A 27,179-nucleotide genomic window follows, 5' to 3' on the forward strand; every position below is an offset into this window, starting at 1 on the left:
TAGAAATTACCTATAAAGTTTTTTTTTTCTTTTACGTTGTAGTCCATGGGCGTGGTGGAACTGTATGCCATCGGAGCAATGAATGCAGGAACCTTCGTTCTCATTCTGTAGTCATTTCTTTGGGTGTAAAAACGCACAAATTTCCTGTTCGGTTCTGCAGCCACAGCACCCCAAAGCAAATTATTGCACATTTGTACCAACTGAAAGTATTAGAGGCAAAAAAAAAGTTGGAGTTGACCAAAAGTCTTTTGTTTAATTTTGTTTTTGTATCGCAGGACAATTACTTTCACCTTTAATGTAGGATCTTTTGATTGAAGGGTCATATTTAGACAAGTCCACTCATCTGTGACCTTAGGAAAGGCATAGAAGAAGGGAATGTTGTAAGGGGGTAACTTACAGAGCTGGAGAAGCTAACCAGAGGAGGGGACACTTGCGGTAGACTGAAGCTTAAGGCGCCAGGAGGTGAGTTTTCATGATATAAAATAGGAACTCTCACAATCCTCTGTGCACTGTGAGAAAGGTTAACCGCTTCCAGGTCTGCGGCCAATTGCCTTTTCCATTTGTTTCTACGATTTTGAAACCAGATTTTAACCTGGGTCTCGGTTAGGTGAAGGGAAGCGGCCAGGCCCGCCCTCTCTGAGCTGCTCAGGTAGCGTTTCATGTCAAACGTGGATTCGAGCTGGAAGACCTGACTCCTGCTGAACACGGTGCGCGTTTTCTTTTTGCGACCCGATTTCTGGTCAGAGTCCGTCTGGCTTTTCGCAACCTCGTTGCTCTCCGTCTCTGACCTCTTCCCCTCCCGTAGCTCGTCCCTCTCTTGGCTGCAGACGTCCTTGTGCCTCTCTCCTTTGTCCGAAACTAGCGGGGAGTCTGGATCACTGGCTGTGAGAGAAAAACACTGCTCTTCCTCGGAACTGGGGCTTCCTCGTTTCGGACCTGTGGACGCAAATAGAAATGGCAGTTACAGGTCAGCTCCCGGGTTACTTCACAGGTCGACACGAATGTATTAAACAAAGACAACTCAACGATAAAGATTGTTAGTATTGTTACTGCCTAGTACTGTGTGAAGTAACCTCTTTTGCAGGAACTTTGGATTGTTGAGCTTGTTATCACGAAGGTGACATTCGGTTTAATATTACTAATTGCGTAAGCATGACTGGTATGATTTAGATTTTAAGCAAGCTCAGATAAATGCACAAAAGCACCTATATTTTGATCATTATTCATTCTATCAATTGACAGCAGTCCATAAAATCAATGAACTGACAGTTTTGTTATAATTTAACATATAGGGGGATTTTTTTTTTTAAAAAGCGACTGAAAGTGTTTTGCAGTTTTTTTAACTATAAAAGCAACTGCGAATTCGGGCCCTGGGCGGAGCACAGTACATTTAAAGACACTGAGGCAATTGAAACACACAAATACAGGAAGGAAATACATAGAACACAGAAAGGTCTTCCGCGGATGCAGCTTTACTGAATGGTGGTTATTTTCGCGTAGCAAATCCGCACGGATTTTAAGCAACTTTTAAGCATTGACTATTGGTACGAATGTACTTGTATAAATGGGAGGGGAGGTACTTTCACTTGCAGTGCTTATTGCATAATATATTATTTTAGATTTACTGCGGCCTTTTTCGGTTTTTAAATCGCAAAATGTGAATATCTCATTCTCGTAGGTTGGCTAATTTTTAAAAGGGAATTAGTGTGGTGAATTAGTCTGCACTTTTCCGCTATGTTTTATTTGATTAACCTTGAACATCGATTAGAATGTGGCAGGAGTGAGGATATGAATGTGTCGGGGTTCGTGTCATCCATTTCATATCTCCTGTTAGGTTTGCTATATTGAAGTATAAATTTAAAGGTTCCACGATACAATTAGCTTCTTAGTCGTGAGACACTGGCAAATTAACTGCTGGAGGGCCGTTCTGGGTCGCTTACAACATTTACATCGGTAGCAGGCGAGAATCTAACAACAAAAACAAAGCCTTGTAATTTCTGGAAGGACTAAGCCAACAGAGGACCTAAAACGAGGGATGCGTTAGGTTACGGCGTTAGGGGCGAGGACGGTGTCTCGACGACTGACTGCGGATGTCGTGCTGTTAATAATCGCAACAATAAGAGAATGAACTTACTTTCTGGACTGGGACATCCCGTACAGCTAGGCTGTGCTCGTGTGTACCATTGTAACGTACTTTCTCTGAGTGGATAGATCTGTGCACAGTAGCCCAGACTGGAGATCGGACAGCAGACCTGGTTGCAATGGCTGCCAGCTATACCGTTATGGAAACGGCTTGATCTGGCAGCCTGCTCCGCATTCTCCTCCTTTCTGTCCGTCTGCTTTCCTTTTCCGTTATTTCTTAGTAAATTCTCTATAAAGAACGAAGAAACCTTGGCAGGCGGCATGCTCTGAGCCTCTGTCACTTTGTCCGGCATGGTATCCTTATCGTTGAATGGAGGTGCGAGTATGTCTGCTCAGTCCCAGCAACGGTCTTTTCGGTTAAAGAACAGAGACGAAGTTTTCCTCTGGCGGGAGACCGATTCTCCGAGCGATCATAACAATCGACACCTAAAAGGAAAAGCGCACCAAACAGCTCTCCCCCTCCGAAAAACATAAGCACGAACACATCGTCCACTCGGCGCCAGTCAGTGAAGAGAAGGGGAGGGGGGGGGGGGTAAGAATTGGTAATGATGAAATTAAAATGTCAGGCGAGTTAAATGCTTAACATGCAAAGAGTATTCCACGGATTGGACGGGCACAATGGCAAATGGGATTATTCAAGAAAATAAGAGAATTGCTTGCATTGAGTTCACTGCTCTGTTTCGTACCGTGTGCCCGCGGCTACAGGGGCTTGTCAGTCAGTGGCTTTATTTAGGTCAATTAGGGAACAAATCACAAATCAGAATCCGGATCTAGGTCTCGCATTCCACACAGTGAGAGAAAGAGCTATCGGCAAACCAGATACACCATTTCCTATTGGCTGATACTGGGAATTCACTTCCTGTTAATCCCCCCAAAAAATGGTCAACTGCAGCACAGCAGTTATTTACCAGAACGCTAAATGCTTTCTGAGGTGCATTTTGCCGGCTTCGATACCTTGTCTTGTGCCCATTGCAAACTTTATCATTCTGTGCTAAAGCGAAAAGTAAGACGTTCTTTGCCTATTGACTGATTTACGTTGTCAGTAAGTTTGATGATGTTGTCTGTGCACCAATACTGGACACTATTTCCAAAATAATCATTCATTTGCAGAGTCGGTTGATAATTGTTGCTTTCGATTTAGTATTAGTTTGTGTTATCTATTCGAAATCTTCATTATTCCAGTAAAATTAAATGTGATTTTGCACTTTGCCCGGCGGCGAAAATATGGGCCTTTCTCCGGGAGTCGCTGTGCCGTAAAAAAAAGGTGTTGAATGAAGCGTATCCACATTGTCTGTTCAGCAGCGCCATCCAATTTAAAACATGTGCAGAATTTACTGAGGGATAATTGCCCATCCTTGCATGAAGTGAATTGAACTTGACTGTACATTTACTGTGAAGTCGCCTCTTACTGTGCATTTATCTGGTAATCGGTTTTAAACTCCCTCTCATTGTTGTTGTCTTGTAGTTTTAAGCCTGATCATGCTCGGTTCAAAGGACGACCAGTTACTGCAAATGTCAGCTTAACTCGGCGTCCTTGTGCGGTTTTTTTTTGTATTCATCCAGGTTCATTACAATTCAATATATTGAGCTGATTTCCAGAACCAGGCATGAACTCTTTTTTTATAGGTGAGTGATTCCTATCAAAACATTAAACCAGAACATAAAGTATAAATGGTATTACATCGTAACTGGTCATGATACTGCTGATATATTGCTTATTAAAAGAAATAAAAACAATTTCAAAGGAAAGTCAACGTGGGAATATGATTGCAACAAATCACAATATTGGTTGGGGTGCTTGTCTTTAAGTGTTTGTATATGTTGTACCTTTGACTTGACTTGTTAATGTCACAGTTTGCAGCATTTCTACTGTACCAAACACTCGTATATAAACACTGGGTTTAAATATAGAGGGTGGGAATGTTTCATGTGAATGATCACTTGGCTGTATCAAGAAACACAATACAATCTTAAACTGACCCGTAAAACTCATACCGCTTCATTATTATTCGCTGCTGAAAACTGCTCATTTTTCAAACTTTAACTGCATGTAGTCACAATGTAATCATTCTACCTTTAATAACCTAAGCGGGTCATTTGAACAAATAAACTATTTCTAACCAATAGGAAACAGCAAAACAGTCCGAAGTATGAATACATTCTTCCCCTTATTATTAGAAATGAATAGTATTAATAAGATCGCTGGCCTCGATAAATAGAGATTGTGTAAATGGAAACCAGTGCATAACAAAAAAGAATTTTTATGTCTGATTTTATTCGTTTTGAAATACAGCTTAGATAGAATCAGAAAAAGAGTCATGGAAGTAGGTTTCCGCTGTTGGCGCTTGTAGGCCTAAAAGCTAAATAACGAACAGTGGAAATCTTTCCGTAATCTGTTGGGACGCGGTCGCAATGGGCGACCGCGTACTCTACATACAATGGGTTTTATTTAGTGTAACTAGTAATTATAGATTTGTATAAATTACAACATTTGATATTTTAATGTGAAAAGTACCCAATATTTGTATTTTGGATAAAATAACAGTTAATAACAATACGTACACGTTTTATTATTAGAGCTTGTTTTCTCAAAACGGAATATTTTTTCCAGATTATTGAATGTAGGAAAAATCCGATTGCTCAGACATAGGGTCAATGTAACACTAAACCTAAATGCAATTCACCATTTGAGAGCGGGATCTTAGTGATCAATACACTGATGGTACCTGTAGGCAGCCATTCTCCAATTGGCCGCAATCCAGGGTAATATATTTAGGTTTCTGAAATGTTCCGGTGACGAAGTTAAAATTTTACCAACAATACAATCTTATTACAATATCATAGAAAATTGTAAAGTGATAGAATATGTTCCATTTGTACACCACAGTTCATGCCTGACGCTGCACATTTCTGTTTAATTTTATATCTCTACTGGATCCTTTCAGCGGAGTCAGCAATCGTCGTACATGACACGGCAGAAACAGGAACTGGCTAAGTTACTGGAAACTAACCCCGCAAGCTGTTTCTTTCCAAAACAGTGGCAGTGTAGCAAATTTATCTAACCTGATTTGTTTTTCTCTGTTAGGCTTAAGTACAATTTGGTAGCATGTTCCCTGCCATTGGCATGCTAAAATCAAATTGACATAACCATAGACAGTTGTTCCCTGCTAGCTACAATGCTTTGTATTTTTATGTTTCGGTTAGTTGTAACAAGTCAGGGGTATCTGACCTACATTGAATCCAAGTGGGATAACGCCTGGATTTTAAAATTCTCATCCTTGTTTTCAAATCCCTCCATGGCCTCGCCCCTCCCTATCTCTGTAACCTCCTCCAGCCCTACAAACCTCCCAGATCTCTGTGTTTCTTCAGTTCTTGCCTCTTGTTCATCTCCGATTTTAATCACTCCAGGGCTGTGCCTTCTGTTGCGTAGGCCCTAACCTCTGAAATTCCCTCCCTAAACCTCTCCGCCTCTCTACCTCTCTCTCCTCCTTTAAGACGCTCCTTAAAATCTACCTCTGTCACCTGTCCTAAATCTCCTTATGTGGCTCAGTGTCAAATTTTGTGTGATAATCGCTGCTATGAAGTGCCTTGGGACGTTTTACTACGATAAAGACGCTATATAAATGCAAGTTGTTGTATATTTTCTGGCCTGGCGCTTTATGTGCTGGTACTAAATTCCTTTGTGCACTTTCTAAAGGCAGGCGTTAACCAATGAACAGGTATCCCTTGAACAGGAATGTTGGGACATTTTCTAGCTGAAATGTATATTGGCCAAGGTTTGGTGGATCTATCAGAGACATTCGTTGTTAAAGAGATTGTGTGTTGATTTTTAGGCTGGGTGATTGGCGTTTCTTCAGGAGTTGTGGATCTACAGTGGAGAGATGTGATTCTGATGCTACATCCACTCACGGTTAGAGAATTGTTTGGATCTTCCAGGTAAACACACGTTGCTGTATATTTCTGCTACCGTTTATATCCTGAGCAATGACGGACAGAACACGTGAACAACGCACACCAAATATATGACAAACTCCCCAATTATAGCATCAGCAACAAGGGTTCCTTTGCAATTGAACCTAATAAATGAATAGGTTAAAAGTTCAATCGGTCACATGCTGTGGAGATTAATCAGCAGTGTATTTTGCAATCTCGTGACGAAACATATTTTCAGGTCACCCCATTCCAAATTGAGCAGACAAACACAAAGAACATGGAGTTGTAGTGTCGTTCTGAGGTATACATGTGCAAGTTGACTGGGTCACTTTGTGTGGGTTTTTTACTCTGAATAAATCAGTTTTTTTGCCAGTGACTTTCCATATATTTATGAGCTGAAGGGTGACTGTACCAGGATGGTAATTTGGGGTTTTAATTCACACTTGATGTGGGCGTGCAGTCATTCTGATTCTCTGAATTTTTTTTGGGGGGGAGAGGGCATTGAAACAACGTTGGGAGAAACCCCTGTGTTGTACAACTTGCACATACACCTCCAACACCCAGTAGCTGTCTGGTTAAAAGTAATGATGTGGAGATGCCGGTGATGGACTGGGGTTGACAATTGTAAACAATTTTACAACACCAAGTTATAGTCCAGCAATTTTATTTTAAATTCACAAGCTCCTTCCTCCTTCCTCAGGTAAATTTACCTGAGGAAGGAGGAAGCCTCCGAAAGCTTGTGAATTTAAAATAAAATTGCTGGACTATAACTTGGTGTTGTAAAATTGTTTACAATGGTTAAAAGTAGGCTGTATAGTAAATTCAAGCCAGTGATAAAGTAGGAAACTACGTCTCATCTAAGTCCTACCAACCATAGGCATGCTTTTAGATATTTTGTATTGGTTATTTGATAAATATTCGTTCTGGATATTCTAAACTGGCTGTGATTTTCGGATCGATAGTGTTGGATCTTCTCTGATTTAAAATATTTGGGAATTAGTTTTGACCCTCGGACTATATGCCAATACTCAAGCCACAGTATACAATGTTTTAATAAAATGTGACTTTTTTATATTGTGCCAAAATTTAACCCGTTCTCGTAATAGTTTTGGTTCATCTGTTCTTATGTTCGTATATTTACATCACTTGTCTTTTCTTTTCCTGACGAGGCAATTGTCACTGGATGTTTCGAGAGAATTCCAGAATCCTTTTATGAATCTGACTGTGTAATTATAGAATCATAGAATGATACAGCGCAGAAGGAGAGGCCATTCAGCCCATCATGCCTGTGTCGGTTCTTTGAAAGAGCTGACCAATGAATCCTACTCCCCTGTCCTTTCGCTGTAGCCATGCAATTTTTTCCCCTTGCAGTATTTATCCAATTCTTTTTTGAAAGTTACTATTGAATCTGCTTCCACCACCCTTCCAGGCAGTATATTCCAGATCATAACAACTAAATGCGTTAAAAATACCTCCTCGCCTGGCCTCTGGTTCTTTTGCCAATTGCCGTAAATCTGTAATTAATTCTATAATTCTGCCACCCTCCACCAGATTTTAGCGACATGCAATCCAATTAATGATTCAGTCTGTAGTCCTAGTCCTTCATATTTCCAATTAAAATCCCAACAGTGTCATAGTTTCCATAGCACTGTCTGGTGTTGGTTCGTTCTTTTTTTTATAAAAAAAAGTCTTTCGAGAAAGAGTTTCCGTTAGTCTGTATTTATTCCCAGTTCGTTTTAATTGTATTACTGAGCCAACAAGTCTATTTACCTTTGTAACACTACAAATGTCCACACAAAATTCCATCACATCATGTGATCCATAATATTCAATTCTGCATACGTAAAAACGATAATATTGTACGGTACAATATTATTTGCAGACAGCAGCAAAATAATATAGATATTTGGTTTTATTCTACTTTTGTTGAAAACTTTCATGTTAGATCATTTGCATTACACCAGATTAGGTCAAATTCTATGTAACAGTCGAAGGGTACAATATCGCTATTGCTTCTTACCCGGTTAGGGTTACATTCAAACACCAAAATATAAATTCATAAAACATGTCTATAGCGTTCGATTTTTTTTTACTTATTTGTCTATTCCCATTTACACTGTATGAAAGAAATCAATTGTTCGGTATCTTGTTCCAAATCATCCTAGCAACTCCCACTTTATTAGTTTCCTCAACCTAGTCTGTAATCTCAATCTAAAATCTGTTTAAAAGTGTGCCAATTTTCAGCATTATGCATTCGTGCGTGAGTGCACACAAGCGCATATACCTTTATAATCCGTTTGATGAGCGTGTACCCATTTAAATAACTTATTCTGTCCATGTCTAGTTAAAAATTCTGAATATTAAAATATTCTATTTGTCCTCGGAGTAATTCTAACGTAAGTTTAACTTCAACTCAAGTACAGATCTAGAAAGATTGGTATCCTGTCAGAAAATATCCTTTTCCACCTCATGAATTTTAATACTTTCGTCAGATATTTTCACGGCAGTTTTCAATTTGTAGTCACGTACGAGCTTTATCTTTGACTCACGTAGTCAAAGTCACCCATACATTTTATCACTTTTAATTTCTTATACCACAGCGACTGCAGAAAAGCAAACTCAAATTCTGCCAAACTGTTTTAACCATTTTGTTTGTACTTGAATTGTCACCTGCTAGATCTTGTGTATATTCTGTTCTGACAGGAAGTATTTACACCAATCCCACCGCATCAGTTCCCTTGCAGTTGATTCTGTTGTTCCCCGTGCATTTATTCCTGCTCCAGCTGTCACCTCAAATAACCTTAGCTGCCCACACACAAACGGGTGACATTTCATTTTCCGTCCAGCTAAATCATCTTTTCCAAAATGAAACATCCTGTTTCACACACCTATGCCCTTACTTGATCAATTGGGGTTAGGTCACTATTTACTCAATTTATCTGGTCATTATCACATTGCTTGATGTTTGTGAGACCTTGCTGTACGCAAACTGGCTGCCGCGTTTCCTTTATTACAACAGTGACTACATTTCGCAAAGTACTTCATTTGGGACGTCATGGGATCGTGAAAGGCACTATATAAATGCAAGTCTTTCCTTTTTTTTCTTGTAATAAAGGTGGCAGCATAGATCCGCAACGGTTGACTTCTGTAGGACCATCCCACCTAAAAAAAAATGCAGCTATACTAGAATACACAATTGAATTTTGCAAACCTTTGTACATGATTCTATTTTCACGATATGTTTATCAGGTCATTTGATTTTTGGCAAATATATTCATGATCGAAACTGATGGAGAAAAGAACACAGTGCTCTTTTAAATTACAAATATACCTATTGAACACTAGACCTTGTATCTGTTATTTGGCATTGGTGTGGCTTAGTGATAACACACTCATATTGGTGCCCGTAATATTGCGACTTCTGCCATTTCCCCCATTGCACTGAGTCCAAGATCCCGGAGTTGTACTAATGATCGACTTATTGAGACATATTCCGAGAACACACATAAATGGACTCGTACCAAAAAAGGGCGGTTGAGAAATGCTCCTCCTTTATTAGACCGTCTCATTTACAGCTTTAAATTTAGCAGTCTGTCTCCCTGAAGTAACTGAGAGATAATTCCTCTCTAATGGCTGACCAACTCGTGTGGTAACACCCAAATCGAATGCCTTCCCGGCAATTCTGTACTTACAGCTAGTTCAACTTGCTGGGTTCTGTCTTTCTTCTTGATTGCAATGAAAGGTTGTCAGTCAATGATGGAGCAGGTCATCACCGCACCTTTAAACGTGGCAATAAGAACCACACTAGAGCAGTGGCTTTTAGCAATCGCTGCTTCTGCCATCCAAATTCACACTTTGCTCTTCATTTTCACTTAGTGTGAAATGAGATGCATTACGGTAATCACTACGGGTGGCAACAGTTCAACTGCTCCCTTATCAACGGGTCCTCGTTTCTTTCCGTGTATTAATGTGATATTCGTTGGTTCTTGACTACGTATGCATATTAAAATAAGATACGTTGGTGGCCGGTTATTTTATCAATACTGCACCTTGAGCGAAACTACATTATAAAAGCGAATTGAGTAAATGTGTAACTTACATACAGGCTGTCCCTATGAATTGAATTACCAAATTCGTACCAAACCCATCTGAAATCAGATTTACACTGAGTTTGCCCTTCCCTCTTTAATTGTTTTCTTATACTTGTCAAAATTTTAATTTAACTATAAATTTAAAGACCGTTGAACCTTTTTTATCTTTGGAATTTTGAGTTACTTAACAGTAACTGCAATTGCAAAGGAAACCCCCAAACAAAAGGCAAAAAGAAAAAGAAAATTAAAAAGATCCACGTTACATTATATACAACACAATAGCAATAGTATAACATTAACAAACGTTAGTACAAGTAAACACCTGGCGCCAGGTTAAGCTAGTCAACAGTAACGCCTAAATCTCACCCAAACTAAACAAAACTATGATGGTGAGAATCTCCACGTGGATTAAGCCAAGGAGAAGTATACAGACCCCTCACGTCGGATTTGGAAGGGGTCTTTGGGATCAGATCCGTAGCACGTGAACGGTCTTAAGGGTGATTTTCAGGGCATTAAAGGGTCAATCCAAAAGAAGAAACGAAAAAATATTTGGACAGCCAAGTGGTTCATTAGGGATATTTATATTTATTAATGACTTAGGTAACACAATAGCGAACCATATATCCAAATTTGCCAATGACACAACGATTGGTGGCATAGTAAGCAGTGTAGACGGGAGCATAAAATTACAAATAGACATTGATAGATTAAGTCAGTGGGCAAAACCGTGGCAGATGGATTTCAACGCAGGTAAGTGTGAGGTCATCCATTTTGGACCAAAAAAAGGATAGATCTGAGTATTTTTTAAATGGTGAAAAGTTAGGAACAGTGAGGGTCCAAAGAGATTTAGGGGTCCATGTGCACAGATCACTAAAATGTAGTAGTCAGGTAAAAAAATAATCAAAAAGCCTAATGGAATGTTAGTCTTTATACATAGAAGGCTAGAATATGAAGGGGAGGAAGTTTTGCTACAGCTATACAAAGCCCTGGTTAGACTACATCTGGAATACCGTGTACAGTTCTGGGCACCGCACCTTAGAAAGGATATATTGGCCATGGAAGGAGTGTACTGCAGATTCACCAGAATGTTACCAGGGCTCCACGGGTTATATTATGAATAGAGAGTACATAAACTAGGCTTGTATTCCCTGGAATATAGAAGGTTAAGGGGTGATATGATTGAGGTTTTTAGGATTTTGAAAGGAATTGATAAGGTAGATAGAGAGAAACTTTTTTGCTGGTGGTAAGTCTAGGACAAGGGGACATAACCTTAAAATCTGAGCCAGACCATTCAGAAGAGAAGTTAGGAAACACGTCTTCACACAAAGGGTGGTAGAAATATGAAGCAGTACATGCTAGCTCATGTAATAAATTTAAATCTGAGATAGATAGATTTTTGTTAGCCAAGGGTTTTAAGTGATATGAAGCCAAGGCGGATAAATGGAGTTAGGATATAGATCAGTCATGGCGAAACAGACTTGAGGGGCTGAATGGCCTACTCTTATTCCTATGTTCCTATGGACAAAAATAGTACAGGGAATAAAAGAAACAGTGCAGCCCAGAAAATATTTGGGAGCGGAGTGTGCAGTGAGTTGGAGAGAAATACAGAGCTCCAGCATCACCAAGCGCATCCTTGGAGCAGTACGGACGGCCAGCTGAGAACATCGAGCTAACACAAACCATCCTTTCCTCCTGAACAATAATTCAAAAAGGATGCACAAAAAAACATATGGTGCAGGTGATGTGTAGATTGAACTTCCTCCTCAACCAGTTCAATAAACCGTCCTGAGTTTTTTGTTTAAAAAGTCCAAATATTCAAATCCGGTATTTGAGAGATAGGGGTTAATATCATTAAAGTTTATATTTGTGTCATCATTTGGAAAGAAATGAAAGCATATGATTGAATTGCTTCACGAAGCAGGGCAAGAAATGAGACAAAGGGAAAACCGCTATGCTCCCAGTGCTTCTGTGCGTTCGCATGCTAGGCACAACTGAAACACAACATTTGAGTCTAGTTTAGTTGTCTAGTTGCATTTGTTGGGTTATGTTGTTGAAACTGTCCAAATACGGAGCAGACACAATTTCCAGATCGAAAAGTCTACGAGAAGACACGCGTTATGCTCTTTGTATTTTCCAGATTTTGATTGACGGTTGCTGTTTATTAAATAGAATTGCTATTTTATAATGTTCAGGCTACAAATATAACATTGAACAGAGTATTTTGCAAGCTGATTTTGTACAAAACACGCAGATCAGGTCACTATCGAATCCTGCCATTAACTTTTTTAACTCCATGGAGGATAGTTTCCTATGTGTACGATGTGTAACAAAATTGTAAACACATTCTTTATAAATTGATTTGTGATTGCATTGCACATGATGCACAGAGAAAATAATCCCCAGCCCCATTTAACTTCCACATTGGTGATGGCAAACTAACGGCATGCACGTCCAAAGTGGCACGTGTGGCCGATTCTAGCGGCACATGGAAGGCACAACCTCCAAGTAAAAATATTAAAGAATAAAATAAATATTGCACCCACAATATTCAACGATATCATAGAAGCTTATAGCACAGAAGGGGTCCATTCGGTCCATCATGCCGGGTCTTTGAAAGAGCTATCGAATTTGTAACATTCACCCTGCTCTTTCCCAATAGCTCTGCAACTTTTTTCCTTTTCAGGTATGTCTTTTCCAATTCCCTTTTGAAAGTTACTAACCTGCTTCCACCATCCTTTCAGGCAGTGTGTTCCAGATATTTCGGGATACTTTTATGCCCTTACATCAAGCTATGACACAACATGATCACATGAAGCTTGCATGTTGATTGGTTCGTCTCCACACAGCAAATGAGTGAGCCTTGAGTAGGGAGAGCGTGATGAATCCTATTGACTTTGGTACACACCTGGTAAGTTTATGCTTTGGCATTTTATGGCACTCAAGTTCAAGAACGTTCGCCATCACTAGTCCAAATCATACTATATGGAACCAGGTAACATAATACTACCGTATGTAGCAATTATTAGTGGTTAAATAGATTTAAAGAACGGTCACGTGTTTGAAGAAAGACTCCATTCTTTTTACAGAAAGTTGTTACTTGTATGACACAAGTTACTTATTTACCAACAAGTTATGTTTAACGGCAGATAGATCCATTTAAAGTTCCTTGAGTGCTTAGAAGGCAATGTTTTAATGCAGATGATAAATCATACAGTGCCCTTTACAGTTTGGGCATATACAAAATATATTAGAATGGATAATGGTGTAGGATGACGACTTATCTCTATTTCACAAAAGTCAAGCATTTTAGCAGATGTTTTAGCATTTTAGGCTTTTCTCTCCCAACATGTTACTGGAGTTATTTAAGCTCTTTATCGAGAAGAGTTCTGTTTAAGTGAAATCAGATGGCTAACAGTAAAGGCCTGTCGGCCAGCTCAAAATGAATATGATTAATAATACTAGAAACAATGCATAAGCGAAATATTATATACTATATGCACATTAAGAAAATAGTGTAGCTTGTACAGCATGATAAATTACAGCAAGTCGTTTGTTTAAAGGCATCTTTCGACAGTACATGACTGTTTAAGTGCTATTAGAGTTGAGAGTTATTTGATATAAATAGGCAGTGAATTATTATATTAAAACATTCTGGCAGCAGAAGAAAAATAAAGATTGATCATCATACACTTTGAGGGAACTGACACTTAAATCTGGAGTTAGAATAATGTAAAACTGAGCTCTCTTTTCAGATACTCTCGTGGTCTGGTGTGCATTTCCATCGTTTCTTTTTATTTCAGATTCCCAGCATGCACTTTTATGTCATTTTTTATTATTTGTAATTCTTAAATCTAGTTTTAGTTATTTGATTTGCTCACTTTCTAGAGTCCAACCAACAACCGCACTGTACCAGTAATTTCCATACTTTTCTTTGTGGGGTCTATCTTCAAATATTGGGTGTGTGTGGGGGAGGGGGTTACTTCTGGAAACTTTCTTCAAAAATTGGCACACTCTCGAGGATCAGTTCTCTTAACTTCGGAAAGGCAGCATCGGTTACCCAAAGGAAAACCGTGTTTTCAATGCAGAAATCATCTTTTATTAGTAAACAGCATTAGAAATAATGTGCTGGCAAGTCAACAGACACTGAAAAATAAAGATATCGGATGACAGAAGGACAGAAGTCTTATGACCTCGTGGACCCCGTGGGATCCCTTAGGATCCAGGAATGCTAGTTTGTAACACGTTTCAAGTGCTGCCTATGCTTTCTATCCAAGGAGTGTTCCTCCTCCTTTACCATTAGTTACTATGGTGTACATTTGGTGAGCGTCTAAGCCTAACAATTTATGTACACAAGTACTTACAAAGTACACCATAAAACATGCTTGGTTTGAACAAATCCCCTTTATATGTGTATTAAATCAGTTTGTGACTTCTTACTTACATTTACATTGCAAGTTTAACCTCAATGCCAAGTTGAAATTACTTTGCATCCATACTAACCTTGCAGTGTTCAATCCGGAGTCACGGCCCCGTCTAGCTCTGGAATGAAGCATAATGAGACTCCGCACAGAGAGAGGATAATCTCACACCCACTTCGGTTTGACACAGAATGTAAATTCAGTGCAGTGCGAAACAGGGTTTTCAAAGTGAGCAGGGGGTCCTACCGGGACCTTGATTCAAATGTTTAGAGAGCAGGCATTCTCCCCTGCCCATCTTTCTAAACATTTAAATGGGAGACAGCTCTGCCAGTGTGAGTATCCCGACATGCCCAAAGCTCTCTTGAACACCGCCACCTTCTCAGAGCAACTAGGGATGGGAATAAACGCGACTTTACTGGGCTCACCCACATCCCGAGAAAGAAATAAAAACTAGTCAGGCAGGACTCAAGCATTGTAAGCAAGGCTCTGCCTTGTTGGAACGCAAACTGCAGCTACCCTTATCGTGGTCGGAATCCAGCACCGAGGTCAAAAGTAATGAGAGCATATTTCTTTTTTTTAAATTTTCCAAATGTTATTTGTTACAAGCACGTGATGTGCTGTTTGAAACAACCACAAACCTTGCCTAAACTCAAAATCTAAAGTTCCAGCGTTCACACCTTCATAAAACGGGTGAACATTGTTTTCCAGGAAATTTCATATAACAGAGCAACGTTCTGCCGACACTCATTCAAACAGCTTAATTTATTGAACAAGCCTGTCACTTTTCAGGATGGATGAATATTTAAGGACACGCCATCAAGCGTTTAAGTTCCAATTCAGCCAGTATTGACTAATTGTATGTGCTGAAAGGAGACAGCTCTTCACCTTCTACTAAATCTAAACCCACGATTGTTTTTATTTCTTTCTCGGGATGTGGGTGAGCCCAGTAAAGTTGCATTTATTCCCATCCTTACTTGCCCTGAGAAGGTGGCGATGTGGTTTCTTTTTGAACCATGTTTGTGACGTTATCCGAATACAGATCCACATGGCTTTCCTTGACTATTTCGGTGAACATATTGGTTCTCCCTGTCTCCTTCCTTCCCTTGCTCTTTCCTTTGTAAACAATTTTACAACACCAAGTTATAGTCCAGCAATTTTATTTGAAATTCACAAGCTTTCGGAGGCTTCCTCCTTCCTCAGGTGAATGTGGAAATGAAATCCACATTTCATTTCCACATTCACCTGAGGAAGGAGGAAGTCTCCGAAAGCTTGTGAATTTCAAATAAAATTGCTGGACTATAACTTGGTGCTGTAAAATTGTTTACAATTGTCAACCCCAGTCCATCACCGGCATCTCCACATCATTGCTCTTTCCTCGCATTCGTCTCTAAATGCCAAAGTGTGCTTGCAGTCTACGCAACACTTGCATCTCAACGGAGTAATCGGTGCTCAGGTCTGCTAAAACCTGTACAGAAGTGGACGAAAATCAACAAAAAAATACTGGGTGATTTGAAAAACTGAGCATGTTTACTTCAGCCCTTATCTTGATCTATCTTGACTGCAGTACGGAGGAAGTTTTTTTTGAGTATTACAGTTACATCACTGGTTCGTTAAAAACAAAACATCCGTACAGAGACAGTGCAATAGAAACACAGGAATGTTACCGCAAGCCTACAAGAAAACCTGTCTTGTTCTTTATCAGGTTCAATTCAATCCGACAAAGTGTTTTACAAGGAGTCATTTTTCCCAGTTAGCCTTACACGGTTGTCATCATGAATAATCAGTTTTCGTTCTTTATAGCAGCACACGAGATGATCCCTATCGAGCGACAGCTAAATTCAATCACTTCTTACCATCTGGCCCAGTCTGTGAACATCTCGGCAATATTGCCTGCCATGTTCAATAAACTATCGATTGTGTTTTGGCAGTTTATTTCCGTAGACCCACTGAGGTAATAAACCTGAAACACTACAGAATATAATCTACTTGAGAATCATGACAGCAGTGGCAACTCTAGGTTACAATGCTTGTGTGCCTCAGACTGAACTACATTTGTATCTTTCCTTGACGTTAAGTCTATCTTTAATACTAAAAAAAAGCGTCGATGCGGATCGGAAATTCACATTTAATGAGATGCGCGCAGTACTGAACTGGCGTTTCCTCTTATTTTGCCCAGTGAGCAGTATTGCTGAATTGTGTCAGTGACTGCCCTCACGTTTCTCTGGATCATCGCAGCACGCGTACCGGCACCACACACTTATTCAAAACACGTCAATGCTTTGCATTCATAGCTTCTGACCCTTTATAAACTTGTTTAAAGCAGAGTTTCCGGATTAAAGCGATGAGGGTTAAAAGTTTCTGCCAACGGCAAAATTTATAAAAGACGAGATCTGCAGCCCACAATCGAACTGTCTGAAGCCAGTACTTAGTATTTTCTGATCTCCAAGCTGTATTGCAGCTCAAAGAGCAGAGTTTACAACATGCTGCTGTTTAAAGGCAAAGGCACCAAGGTCACCTTTGACGGCCTTTCAGCTTTTCAGTCAACTTCTCTCACCCGCTTAGCACGTTTTCAGCTATTGTAACTGTTACTGATAGCAAGGCACTCGCACTCGTTCAGGATCGTATTTCTGAAATTGAAAAGACCCTTCTGTTCAACTTGAAATGCTTAATCTTGCGAGTATAGTTCTGCAGAGTCGCGCATTAAGGTCATAGTATCCCTTTTCTGAATCTTTTACGCTGAACTACTGAAAAGAACATACAAGTATACTGTGTCCTTGAACTTCTGAAATTGTTTCATTTTGGGCTTCACTTTGCACTTTGTTATGTCTATTTAATCTACTGAATGACAGCTTCTAACCCTAAGTAGGATCATCTGCACACAAGACACAAGCTGATACAGTTCATGGAATTAACTGGATATGTCATGGTTGGAAATAGGATATGCAACTTCACGGATTGGCCGGACAGGGTTGTAAATAAAGATAAATCTGGATAGATAGATAGATAGATAGATAGATAGATAGATAGATAGATAGATAGATAGATAGATAGATAGATATAATACGCTAAAAACATTTAGCAGGTGATAACTAGAAAAGATAAAGTATTCTTGGTTTAATACAAACCTGTTTGATTTCTGCCTATCTGGAAGAGTTAGAAATTGGAAGATCTGGAGGGAATTTCCAAACCAGTAAATTTGCTACAGTGGCTGCAAATAGCAGTTCTCGTTGAACGTAATCATTCCAACTCAGTCGTTAATTTGAATTTTAAAAATATGCCTTTTGTGTCGTGTTTTTGTTTTAAAGACAGTGACTAATATTACGTTAATATTATGAAAAATGGTCGCGCGAAATATTACCTGTAATTCCTTTTCATCGAACCGCATGAAAATTTCAGTGGAAATTAGTTTCTTAAATAACTTTATTTCAGCTATTGGATGCGGTCCCCTGAATGTCGCCCTTTGGTTGAACTATAAACAGTTCACGTTTCTGCGTTTAGTTTATCCAAATCCTCTGTAACGATCTTTGCAAACATTTGATGGATATAATTCCATCCAACATTTCTCAGTTGTAACAAGTGAAAATGTTACTGGGGACAAATAGAAACGGTAATATTTTGTAATGTTTTTAATTAGGTGTAGTTTCTCCACGCCCTTAATTACTTTTCTTCTGACACTGAATTAAAATATGTTTATTATAAATAACGCGCAAGAAACGTTAAACATTTCTCACATATACTTTTCACATCCTCTCAAGGTAACAGTTGTTTTGCAAATCTTTAACTGGTTCTCTGTTGACACTCAATTAAATTGGACTACGAAAAGACAAAATACGTTTAATGCTGGCCAAGTAATAGTGTTTTCTAATAGTACAAAATGTCAATGTTAAGAATTAATACAAACAGTTGGCAGTGAGGTCCTGTAGCTGTATTGCTGAACAGTGCAAGACTGTTTCTGTATTAAAATAATCTGTAATAGGATAGGAAACATGGAAAACATCTTTCCCTAAGTGTGCACATTGATTATGGTGTCAATATCATAAATGTCAACAAACGTTGTCATGAAACCATTGGCGTGTTTGTATCTATGTTAGCAACATTTGTTCCGCTAGTTATGGTGAACATATTCGCTTTACACGGTAAGTATTTCCACGGTAAACATTTCGTAAAGTGAAAAACTAACTTCAAAATCAGTGTACTGCTTGACTTGCCAATATTTATATACGCATACTCTAAACTGCAACCTAACAACTCGTGTTGGTGCTCGCAATTCTGAGAGACAGAGCAATGACCAGGTGGTACAGATAGGAAAGCAAGTCTAAGATTGCCATATTTTAATTTCGTACAGCTGCGTGACAGGCTACAGCTCTTGTACAGTGGAAATATGTAGTGCTAAAAGTATTGTTCGATTAAACTCATCTTTCAACGCGGATCTGATGTGATCATTTACAGTAAGCCAACCATTTCAACTTTTAAGCCGCCTGGTTTATAGAGACCTGAAGTCAGTGCAACGACGGTTTCCGATATCAGGCCGATTGCCTTTACAACATGTAAGGTGAAAGCTAAATCTCAATTGAAATAAACACTGAAAAAAGTCAAGATACTCAGAAGCGGAAGATACTGGGATTTTAAAGAAAACTTAGACACCAGGACCAAAAGTCTGTTAAGGAAACTGTTCCGTTTGGCTTGTAATTTTCTGCATGAACTTTGTTCTTGTGGAATTTATATTTCTGTGCTTTATCTGGGAATTCTAAAACACAAAAATGATAGGCGCCTGGTGCTAATGCTTGGAGCTAATACTGATCCAATGGGTCAAACTGAGAGCCACGACGCGTACCCGTTTCTTTAAATTAGTACATATTGTGATTAATGGCAAGCACTTAGCACATTCATTGATAATATGAAATGCAGAGGTATTAGCAACAAAAATATACACGTCTATCATTAAGGCTAGTTTGCTTTTAGAAATGTGTGACATTGATTTTTGCACTAGGTTAAGAAATAGTAGAGAAATGTGCGCTAATGCGTTTTCCCAGGAGAGTGGAGCAGACGTTCAGGCTCCTGTCCATGGAAGTGGAGCAACCTGAGTCTTCGGCTTGAAACATTGACATCAAGTGCTGCTTTCTCCGGTTTTTTTTTCATTTTCGAACCAAGAAACTGAAAGCTGGATATAATGGTTAGTGCTACGATCAGCGGAAAGACAAAAATCATTTAGAGTAACCACACACACACAAAAAGCCTCTGGAGTGGAAATATAAAACAGGATGCAGTGCTAGCAATAAAGATGGGGTATAAAGGCTCGTGTTCTCTGGAAGTCCCTTCACAAGTAGAGCAGCGACCTCACCTGGTGAAAGTTCAGTGTTACTTTTGGTGGAAACTATCCAAAATTTATCTTCTCTCCTGTTGACGTGAACTTTTACTGCAGTGTAGTTAGAGGAATCCTCACTTACCTCGCAAAGTGGATATATTTCATGTGTGAGCCTAGACCATGGCGGGAGTGGTGGCGCTTTCCTGGGCAGGTGCCACTGAAAACCTATAAAGAAAGATAGTCAGAAAGAAATAAATTGCATTTAGGTAGCACCTTTCATGACCTCAGGACGTCTCAAAGCGCCTTTCATTCAATGAAGTATTTTTGAAGTGTAGGCACTGTTACAATGAAGGAAATGGGGCAGCCAATTTGTGTACAGCAGGGTCCCACAAACAGCAATGTGTTAATGACCAGGCAATCTGTTTTAGGTAAAATAAAACCAGAATATGCTGAAAATACTCAGCAGGCAGCATCTGTGGAGAGAGAAACAGAGTTAACGTTTCAGGTCGGTGAACTTTCATTAGAACTGGAAAATGTATCTGTTTTAGGTGTGGGTGCTTTGCCTATAATTTTCTGTTCATTGACATTAATGAATGGCAAATTGTGGGCAATGCACCGCAATTTTCTGATAAGCCACACGTTGCGTATGAGGCCCCATCAGTAGCACGGGTCCTCAGAAAGTTCTGCCCTGAGTGTTAGCAGACAGTTGCAATGTGGAGGTACCACAGCCATGTCTGATCCTGTCCCAACTGATGTTCAGGCACACAGACTTTCCACCAGTTAATTTTACCTTGCTTACGGCAATTTTTCCTTAATCCCTGGTAGTTAACACCTATCTAATAACTCTACCTGGAGCTTCATAGAGGGGCCTTACAGGTCCCTACACATATTAATTGAAAATAATCCAGAAAATTCTCCCTAAAGACTCTAATTGGGGTGCTTTTGTTCCAGCCCGGATCAAATTAACACATAAGCAACAGGTAGGCCAGGCACCTGACCACTGCGCCACAGGAAGGAAAGCCTTAAATATGTAATCCTGCAAGGTTCAAAAATCTCATGGATTTTGAAATTTAAAGTGAACTGAGGATATTTCTTTTGTTGGGGGGGGGGGGGTAGCACCAGCCTCAGCCTGCTTGTTGATCCAATTGCTCTTGGTTTTGCTCCTTGCTTTTCTGCCTCCATATGGCTTGGCTTCTGTTAACTTTATTTGCCTCCTGTTCCCTCCTGTACTCTCTGCAACATCAAGGTAACAGTGAGCACAGTATTTCTTTGCTGGCTGAGCCTAGTACAAAATTGTTAACTGGTTGCTCACTGCTGCAGCCGCCTGTAGTCAATGTCTCTGGCAGCTACTCAAACTGCCTCTGATGAATGCTTCACATGGACACTGAGAATCACTGATAATCAATGTTTCCTTTAGCAGGGGTGTCCAACAAGTGCTCCTCCACCCCAAGCCCAAGCAATCCAGCCCTCAAAAGCTGGTTTTCCTGTTTGGATTTTGTAGGGCTGGAAGCTTGGCAAGGATTGGTATAAGCATTGTTCCTTCAAGGCTGGATAAATCCTAAATCAGATGATCCATGATCCTTTAATATCAGAAATGTGAAATATATGCAAATTAATGAGAACCTGGATTTAAACTTTATAAGTAGAATTTTCAAGGGGGTTCTCCCAATCATCCACTGTAACTTTGGTGGAAGATTGGTGAAAACCGGGAGAAACAGCATCAAGGGCAATTTATACCATTTCTCGGGGGTTTCCACTGAAGGTTATGGTGGACAATTGGGAAAATTCCTCTAGAAATTCCAATCATATATGTGGCACTATAGTACACATCTGTGCAGTTCACAAGGCCAAACGTCACCTCTGTTCTATGGATGGTTCCTATGGCTACCTAAGGCCACCCATGATTAATGGACCCAAGTGAGAGAAACCAAAAGAAATGGGAAACCGGGAAATGTAAAACAGACCACAATAGAAAAGCTGAGTAAACAGGAAGAACTGGTTTGAGTGGAACAGAGTATAAATAATGTTACTTGTAAGTAAATAATTTTACAATAGGTGATTACCGTATCATATTTGATTCACCACTGTAATTATTTTCTCCAACTCAGTGGAGTATATTCTTCCATATTAACATTGACCCAAGTCATACAAAGTAATGCCCACATCATTAAAATCTATACAGATAAAAAGTATACTCCAAAATGCTGGAAAATGTACAAAATAAAGTGTCAAAAATCAACATTTTCCGAGAGTCATATGACCCAAGAAACTCTACAAAATAGATCAGTTCCCTCTCTGTAAAATTCATGGTACAAATCTGTCAGACAGTCTTTTTCCTTAAAACGGCCCTGTCTTCAGCCCAAAGTGCTGAGACCAATTGTAGCACCTTTATTGCCACCTCACAGAGATCAACGCACAGAACAGAGAATGGTAATTGGGATCGTCTAGTCCACATAGCTCAATTATACACAATTACCAGGACGTTATAAATCACTTTCAAACCAAAGCCTACTTATCATTAGTAGTGATTCAATACTGGCATTTATTTTACTCCATTCCCTTCCAATCAGACATACATTTTCAAAATTAAATTATCCTTCACATTTCTTGTTTTATTTTGTACATTCTCACTGTTGCAGGATTTATGATTATTTTTGTCAACACTTTGTAATAGTTTTGTATAGCTGGAGAACACTGAATTTTAAAGTAGCTTTTTTTGGATTCAAACAATGCATTAATGCTGCATTTATACTTCATCCAACAGTCTTGAAGCTTTTGCTGCAGTACTTCATTAAGGTTATATTTACACCCAGACTGGTAACTGCAGTTTAGGATCCAACCTGGTACTATTGTGTTTACATTGCTTGGCTGCTGCCTGACTGGAACTCTAACCATCCTACACAAGAGCAAGAACTACGTGCACACGTGGATATACGCATGTGCAGAGTTCAAAGTGTTTGGAGAGCGCGGAGGGGAAAGTCCTGCTCTCTCACCATTTGAATTAAGCTCAGGTAGGTTTGAAAAATTATCTTGGGGTCCAGCAGTGTCAAACCCAAGTCAAGTAAGACTCCTTCTTCTTGGCCACTCCACTTTCCTGCAGACTCAAGTCAGCCCCCAACTCCAGATTCACAATGCAAATTTAATGTCACTTCACACTGATGCTAAACTTAAACTGCCTGGTTAGAACAACAATTCAGTTGCCCAGGATAAAGCTCTGTCGATTTATCGCTAGCCCAACAGTTAAATGTAAAGCCGAGAATTTCCACGGTGGTTCTGATTGGGCACCATAACTTCAACAGAAACTCGGTTTACGGGGTTTCTGCCGATCTTCCGTCAAAGTTACGTCGGCCGTTTGGGGGCAGTCCCAAGAAAATTCGCAGCATTACTATTTAGAGTGAAGATACAACCGTGTCTTCGAGTAAACTCAAAGTATCCTGGAAATCCAAGGGCGTCCCAGAGCACCTTTTAAACACACGTTGACACCACGCGGAAGTTACTGCTTCTTAGGGACGCTAAGGGGATATTTAAAGTTATAGTAATGCTAAAGCTGCAGTGCAAATCCAGAGTGAAGGCCTGACCTGATCCCAGAGGGGAATAGTGTGAGACCCTCTGAGGTTAACCCTTGGGGTTAACACTGACCGGATTATGTATCTTGTCAAACCAGGCTTTTAAAGAGCTCCCTGGATGTCCTGGATGCTTAAACCTTACTGAACTTAATTTGAATGTTTAGAGAGTGCGGAGATTGACACCTCCACTTTTTAAAAATGTCAGGTCTGAAATGCCCGAGTCCTAGTCCTAGATGGGGTGGAGATTGTAAATTGGACATTTCTCCTGCTTTCGGGGGAGGGGTGGGAGGTGAAGTTTGAGACTGAACTCAGATTTGCTGGGTTTCTGGTGGTGATGGGTACATTTCTTACCCGGGCCACCCTACTTCCTGGCTGCAGTTTGGGGGCTACCCTAGAAATTCCACTCAATTTGCCACCTGATAGTTCCAACAAGACAACGTCGGTGCCACACTTGGCTTTTAGAAGGCTCCAAGGGTGCTGAAAATAAAAATAATCGTGGCCAGAGGGATGGATTACCTTTTAAATTCGGTCCTTTTGCTTCCTGAGGGGCACACACGGAAAATGTTTGCAGCCAATTTTCTTCAACCCTTCCCGGGTTTCGGGGTTCCCCTTACAGAGTGACAGAGTGTCATCCCGAATTCCCTCACTTCATCGGGGCAGCCACCTCTTGCGCTTCTCCACAGTGACTAGGCAAATGACCCTGTCACCACAATTTGGGACCAGGTCAACGGCTGGGCCGAGCGGTGATGGAGTTCCGGTCTTGCTGCACTTACGACCCAGGTACGTGCAATTTCGGGCGTAACTGCTGGATGAGGAGCGGTACAACTACGCATGTGTAGTTGTTCTCTTTTAATTCAGGAGAATTGTAGTTTCAGCCAGCGAGCATTAAGGGGGCACGGCTCGGCTGCAGTTCAGTGCAACACTGCAATATAAACGGGCCCTTAAGTTAGTTTGAACTGGACTCAACCGCGCCCTGCTAAACTACATCCGATCAATATCTGAACTGTTGGCATGTTAACGCGAGCAGCACACCCCCTCCCCGTCGTCCAGTTCTCCCTTAGTCAGTGTCATGAGTTGTTGCAGGCAAAATAAAGTTGCTAGATCTGAAAATGGATGTACTGTTTGCAATTACAAACTTTTTTTTAAAAGGTTTCATTCGGAGCAAGCAGTCCATGGCTTAATAATTATCAGTGTCATGCTGATTAGAAATTACATGCAATGGTCAATAACTTATTTCGAAAAGCTGTATTATGTGTATGTATAAGTATATATATATATATATAAAAGTAACAATTCGCATGCAGTTTCATTCACGGAACTAAGAAGTTAATAATGATCAAATTACTGCTTCTGTGCAATGCAGTGGGATTTTCTCCAAAGAGTTAATGTGAGGAATAAAGTAGCAGAGATTCAAACTAAGGTACCGCAGTTTTAGGAATCTCAATACGACCTGAAGCATTTGTTTGTAAATCGGGATATAAATCATGAAAGACGCAATAGAGTTCAGCATGCAATCGAAGGTCAACTTTGCTGTCACAATGCAAAGTTGAACCAGTCTCTGCTATCTTCTCCTTTAATATCCGATTCTGAGCAACACCTTTGCGCAGTGTTCCATTAGCTGACATTAGCAGGGGGATAAACTGGTGGACAGACAGGGCGACGCCAGAGGACGGCATTGGGTGTCCTAGAAAGAGCGCTTTAATTGCGTGTGGGCCTCCAGCTCGTCAGCTTTGCAAAGCACTCGCGACACCGCGAGACGGCTCATAGAAACTCGATCTCTCTCAATAATGTAGCATTTGAGAAAAACATGTCAGCGGAGGCTTACAGAGATGTTCAAATGGGATATTTGAAGGGTATTACAAATTTTATTGGGGAATAAGGGAGCCTCTGGAGAGCAGTGTAAGGGAGGTTTTATTTTCCTGAAAGATGTGGTTGCACATTCTCCAGAGAACTCGTATTTTCTTTATCTTCATGAATGTGTTGAAAGTAACACGGGAATTAGAAGTATAAAAGAGCTCAGAAGAGAAAGCTCATTAATTGGACGTCTCACGTTGCATTTCTCTGCATTTAAAACGTTGCAAATAATGCCTCGGTTTATGTTAGTCATCGGAATACAGTTATGGCTACCTGTCGAGATAAAGATGTAAATATTCTGTATAGATATAGATACATGAGTGGGTTGTGTTATCCTGGATAGTCTATTAGTAAAATGATTTTGATGATGCCGAACATTATTAATTCTGTAAATTACAATAAGGCCAGTTTTGGTGAAGGTGCCAGAATTCTGGATGTGGAATATTTCTTAATAATCGTTTGCAGTGATCCTGCTAGCTAAGTTGTTAACCTTTACAGATGTCGGTGAGGAAATGAACACTGACCTTGACAAGGATAAACAAGCCACCAAAGGAAGAGGATCCACAGGATAGAAACAGTATTTTAGTGGAAAGTAAAATAAATTCTAGCTAGTCTGAGGAATAGGCCACAAGTTTGCTGGTGACATGATGATACGTGTGGGAGCTAGAAACTTAGATAAAATGAATAGTCCGCAGGCGGATCTGGATGCTCTGGGGGAATGGGCCATAGGTGGCAGATACTTTTCAGTGTAGATGGGTGTAGTGTGATGCATTTGGGCAGGAGGTGATTCCATGCATGTATACACCATGCATGGTTGTGCAGTCAAGTCTGCTGAGCAAGAAAATCTGAGGGTTGGTAATTCATGAAATATTGAAGCTCCATGATGAGTGTCACATGGCTGTTGTGAAAATGAATTAGGTGTTAGGCTGTATAGCTAGGAGCTTTTTACTCTGGAAAAGCATAGACGTCAAGGGGATATGATTGACTTTCTAAAAAAAATGTAGGAATTAAGTTATGTCCAAGTGGATAGATTATTTGAACTAGATAGGCAGAGCACGATTAGGATGGCATCAATACAAGTTGCAAAAACTAGAGTTAGGGTAAGTGTTAAGAAGTCATTCTTTTTGCAGAGTCATCAATCTCTGCCAGTATATCCAGTAATTGGATTCACCGCAGGCCTTCAAACGGGAGCTAAATGAATTCCTGCGCGAGGAAGACATCTTGAGTTGTACAAAGTAGGTGGCATTGCTGTGACTTGTCATAGCAGTTACTGCGGTCTCCCAGAGCATGACTGATTGCTTTTGGGGATCAGAGAGGAATTTACTAGAGTTTTTTTTCCCCCTAAATTGGCTTAATTTTTTTTCTCTTTTTTAAATCTTCCAGGAAATTGCATGGCTACAGAGGGTGGGGTGAAAGCAATGGGTGTGAATAGGTTGTACTATGTCATAGGAACATAGGAACAGGAGAAGGCCATTCAGACCCTCTGCCATTTGATAAGATCATGGCTGATCTGCGATCTAACTCCATATACCCGCCTTAGGCCCATATCCCTTAATACCTTTAATTGCCAAAAAGCTATCTATCTCAGATTTAAATTTAGCAATTGAGCTAGTATCAATTGCCGTTGCGGAAGAGAGTTCCAAACTTCTACCACCCTTTGTGTGTAGAAATGTTTTCTAATCTCGCTCCTGAAAGGTCTGGCTCTAATTTTTAGACTGTGCCCTCTACTCCTAGAATCCCCAACCAGCGGAAATAGTTTCTCTCTAACCACCCTATCCGTTCCCCTTAATATCTTATAAACTTCGATCAGATCGCCCCTTAACCTTCGAAACTGCAGAGAATACAACCCCAATTTGTGTAATCTCTCCTC

The 27,179-nt window shown here is 40.0% G+C and overlaps 1 protein-coding gene across 1 annotated transcript; it reads right to left on the bottom strand.

Annotated features, from left to right (window-relative positions):
* Positions 1-325: 325 nt before the first annotated feature.
* Positions 326-2,435, bottom strand: LOC137344289 (homeobox protein HMX1-like). The gene is made up of 2 exons (XM_068007193.1): positions 2,135-2,435; positions 326-936 (listed from the first exon to the last, which is right to left on the bottom strand). Exons 1-2 carry the CDS (start codon positions 2,433-2,435, stop codon positions 326-328), a joined length of 912 nt encoding a protein of 303 aa, XP_067863294.1.
* Between the last annotated feature and the right edge of the window lie 24,744 nt (positions 2,436-27,179).

The sequence above is a fragment of the Heptranchias perlo genome, chromosome 1, assembly GCF_035084215.1.
Source record: "Heptranchias perlo isolate sHepPer1 chromosome 1, sHepPer1.hap1, whole genome shotgun sequence".
NCBI lineage: Eukaryota > Metazoa > Chordata > Chondrichthyes > Hexanchiformes > Hexanchidae > Heptranchias > Heptranchias perlo.

Coding starts and splice junctions, on each gene's coding strand:
- LOC137344289 (XM_068007193.1), bottom strand. CDS start 2,435: ATGCCGGACAAAGTGACAGAGGCTCAGAGCATGCCGCCTGCCAAGGTT. Junction 937..2,134: donor GGGATGTCCCAGTCCAGAAA/GTAAGTTCATTC, acceptor TTGCGTCCACAG/GTCCGAAACGAGGAAGCCCC.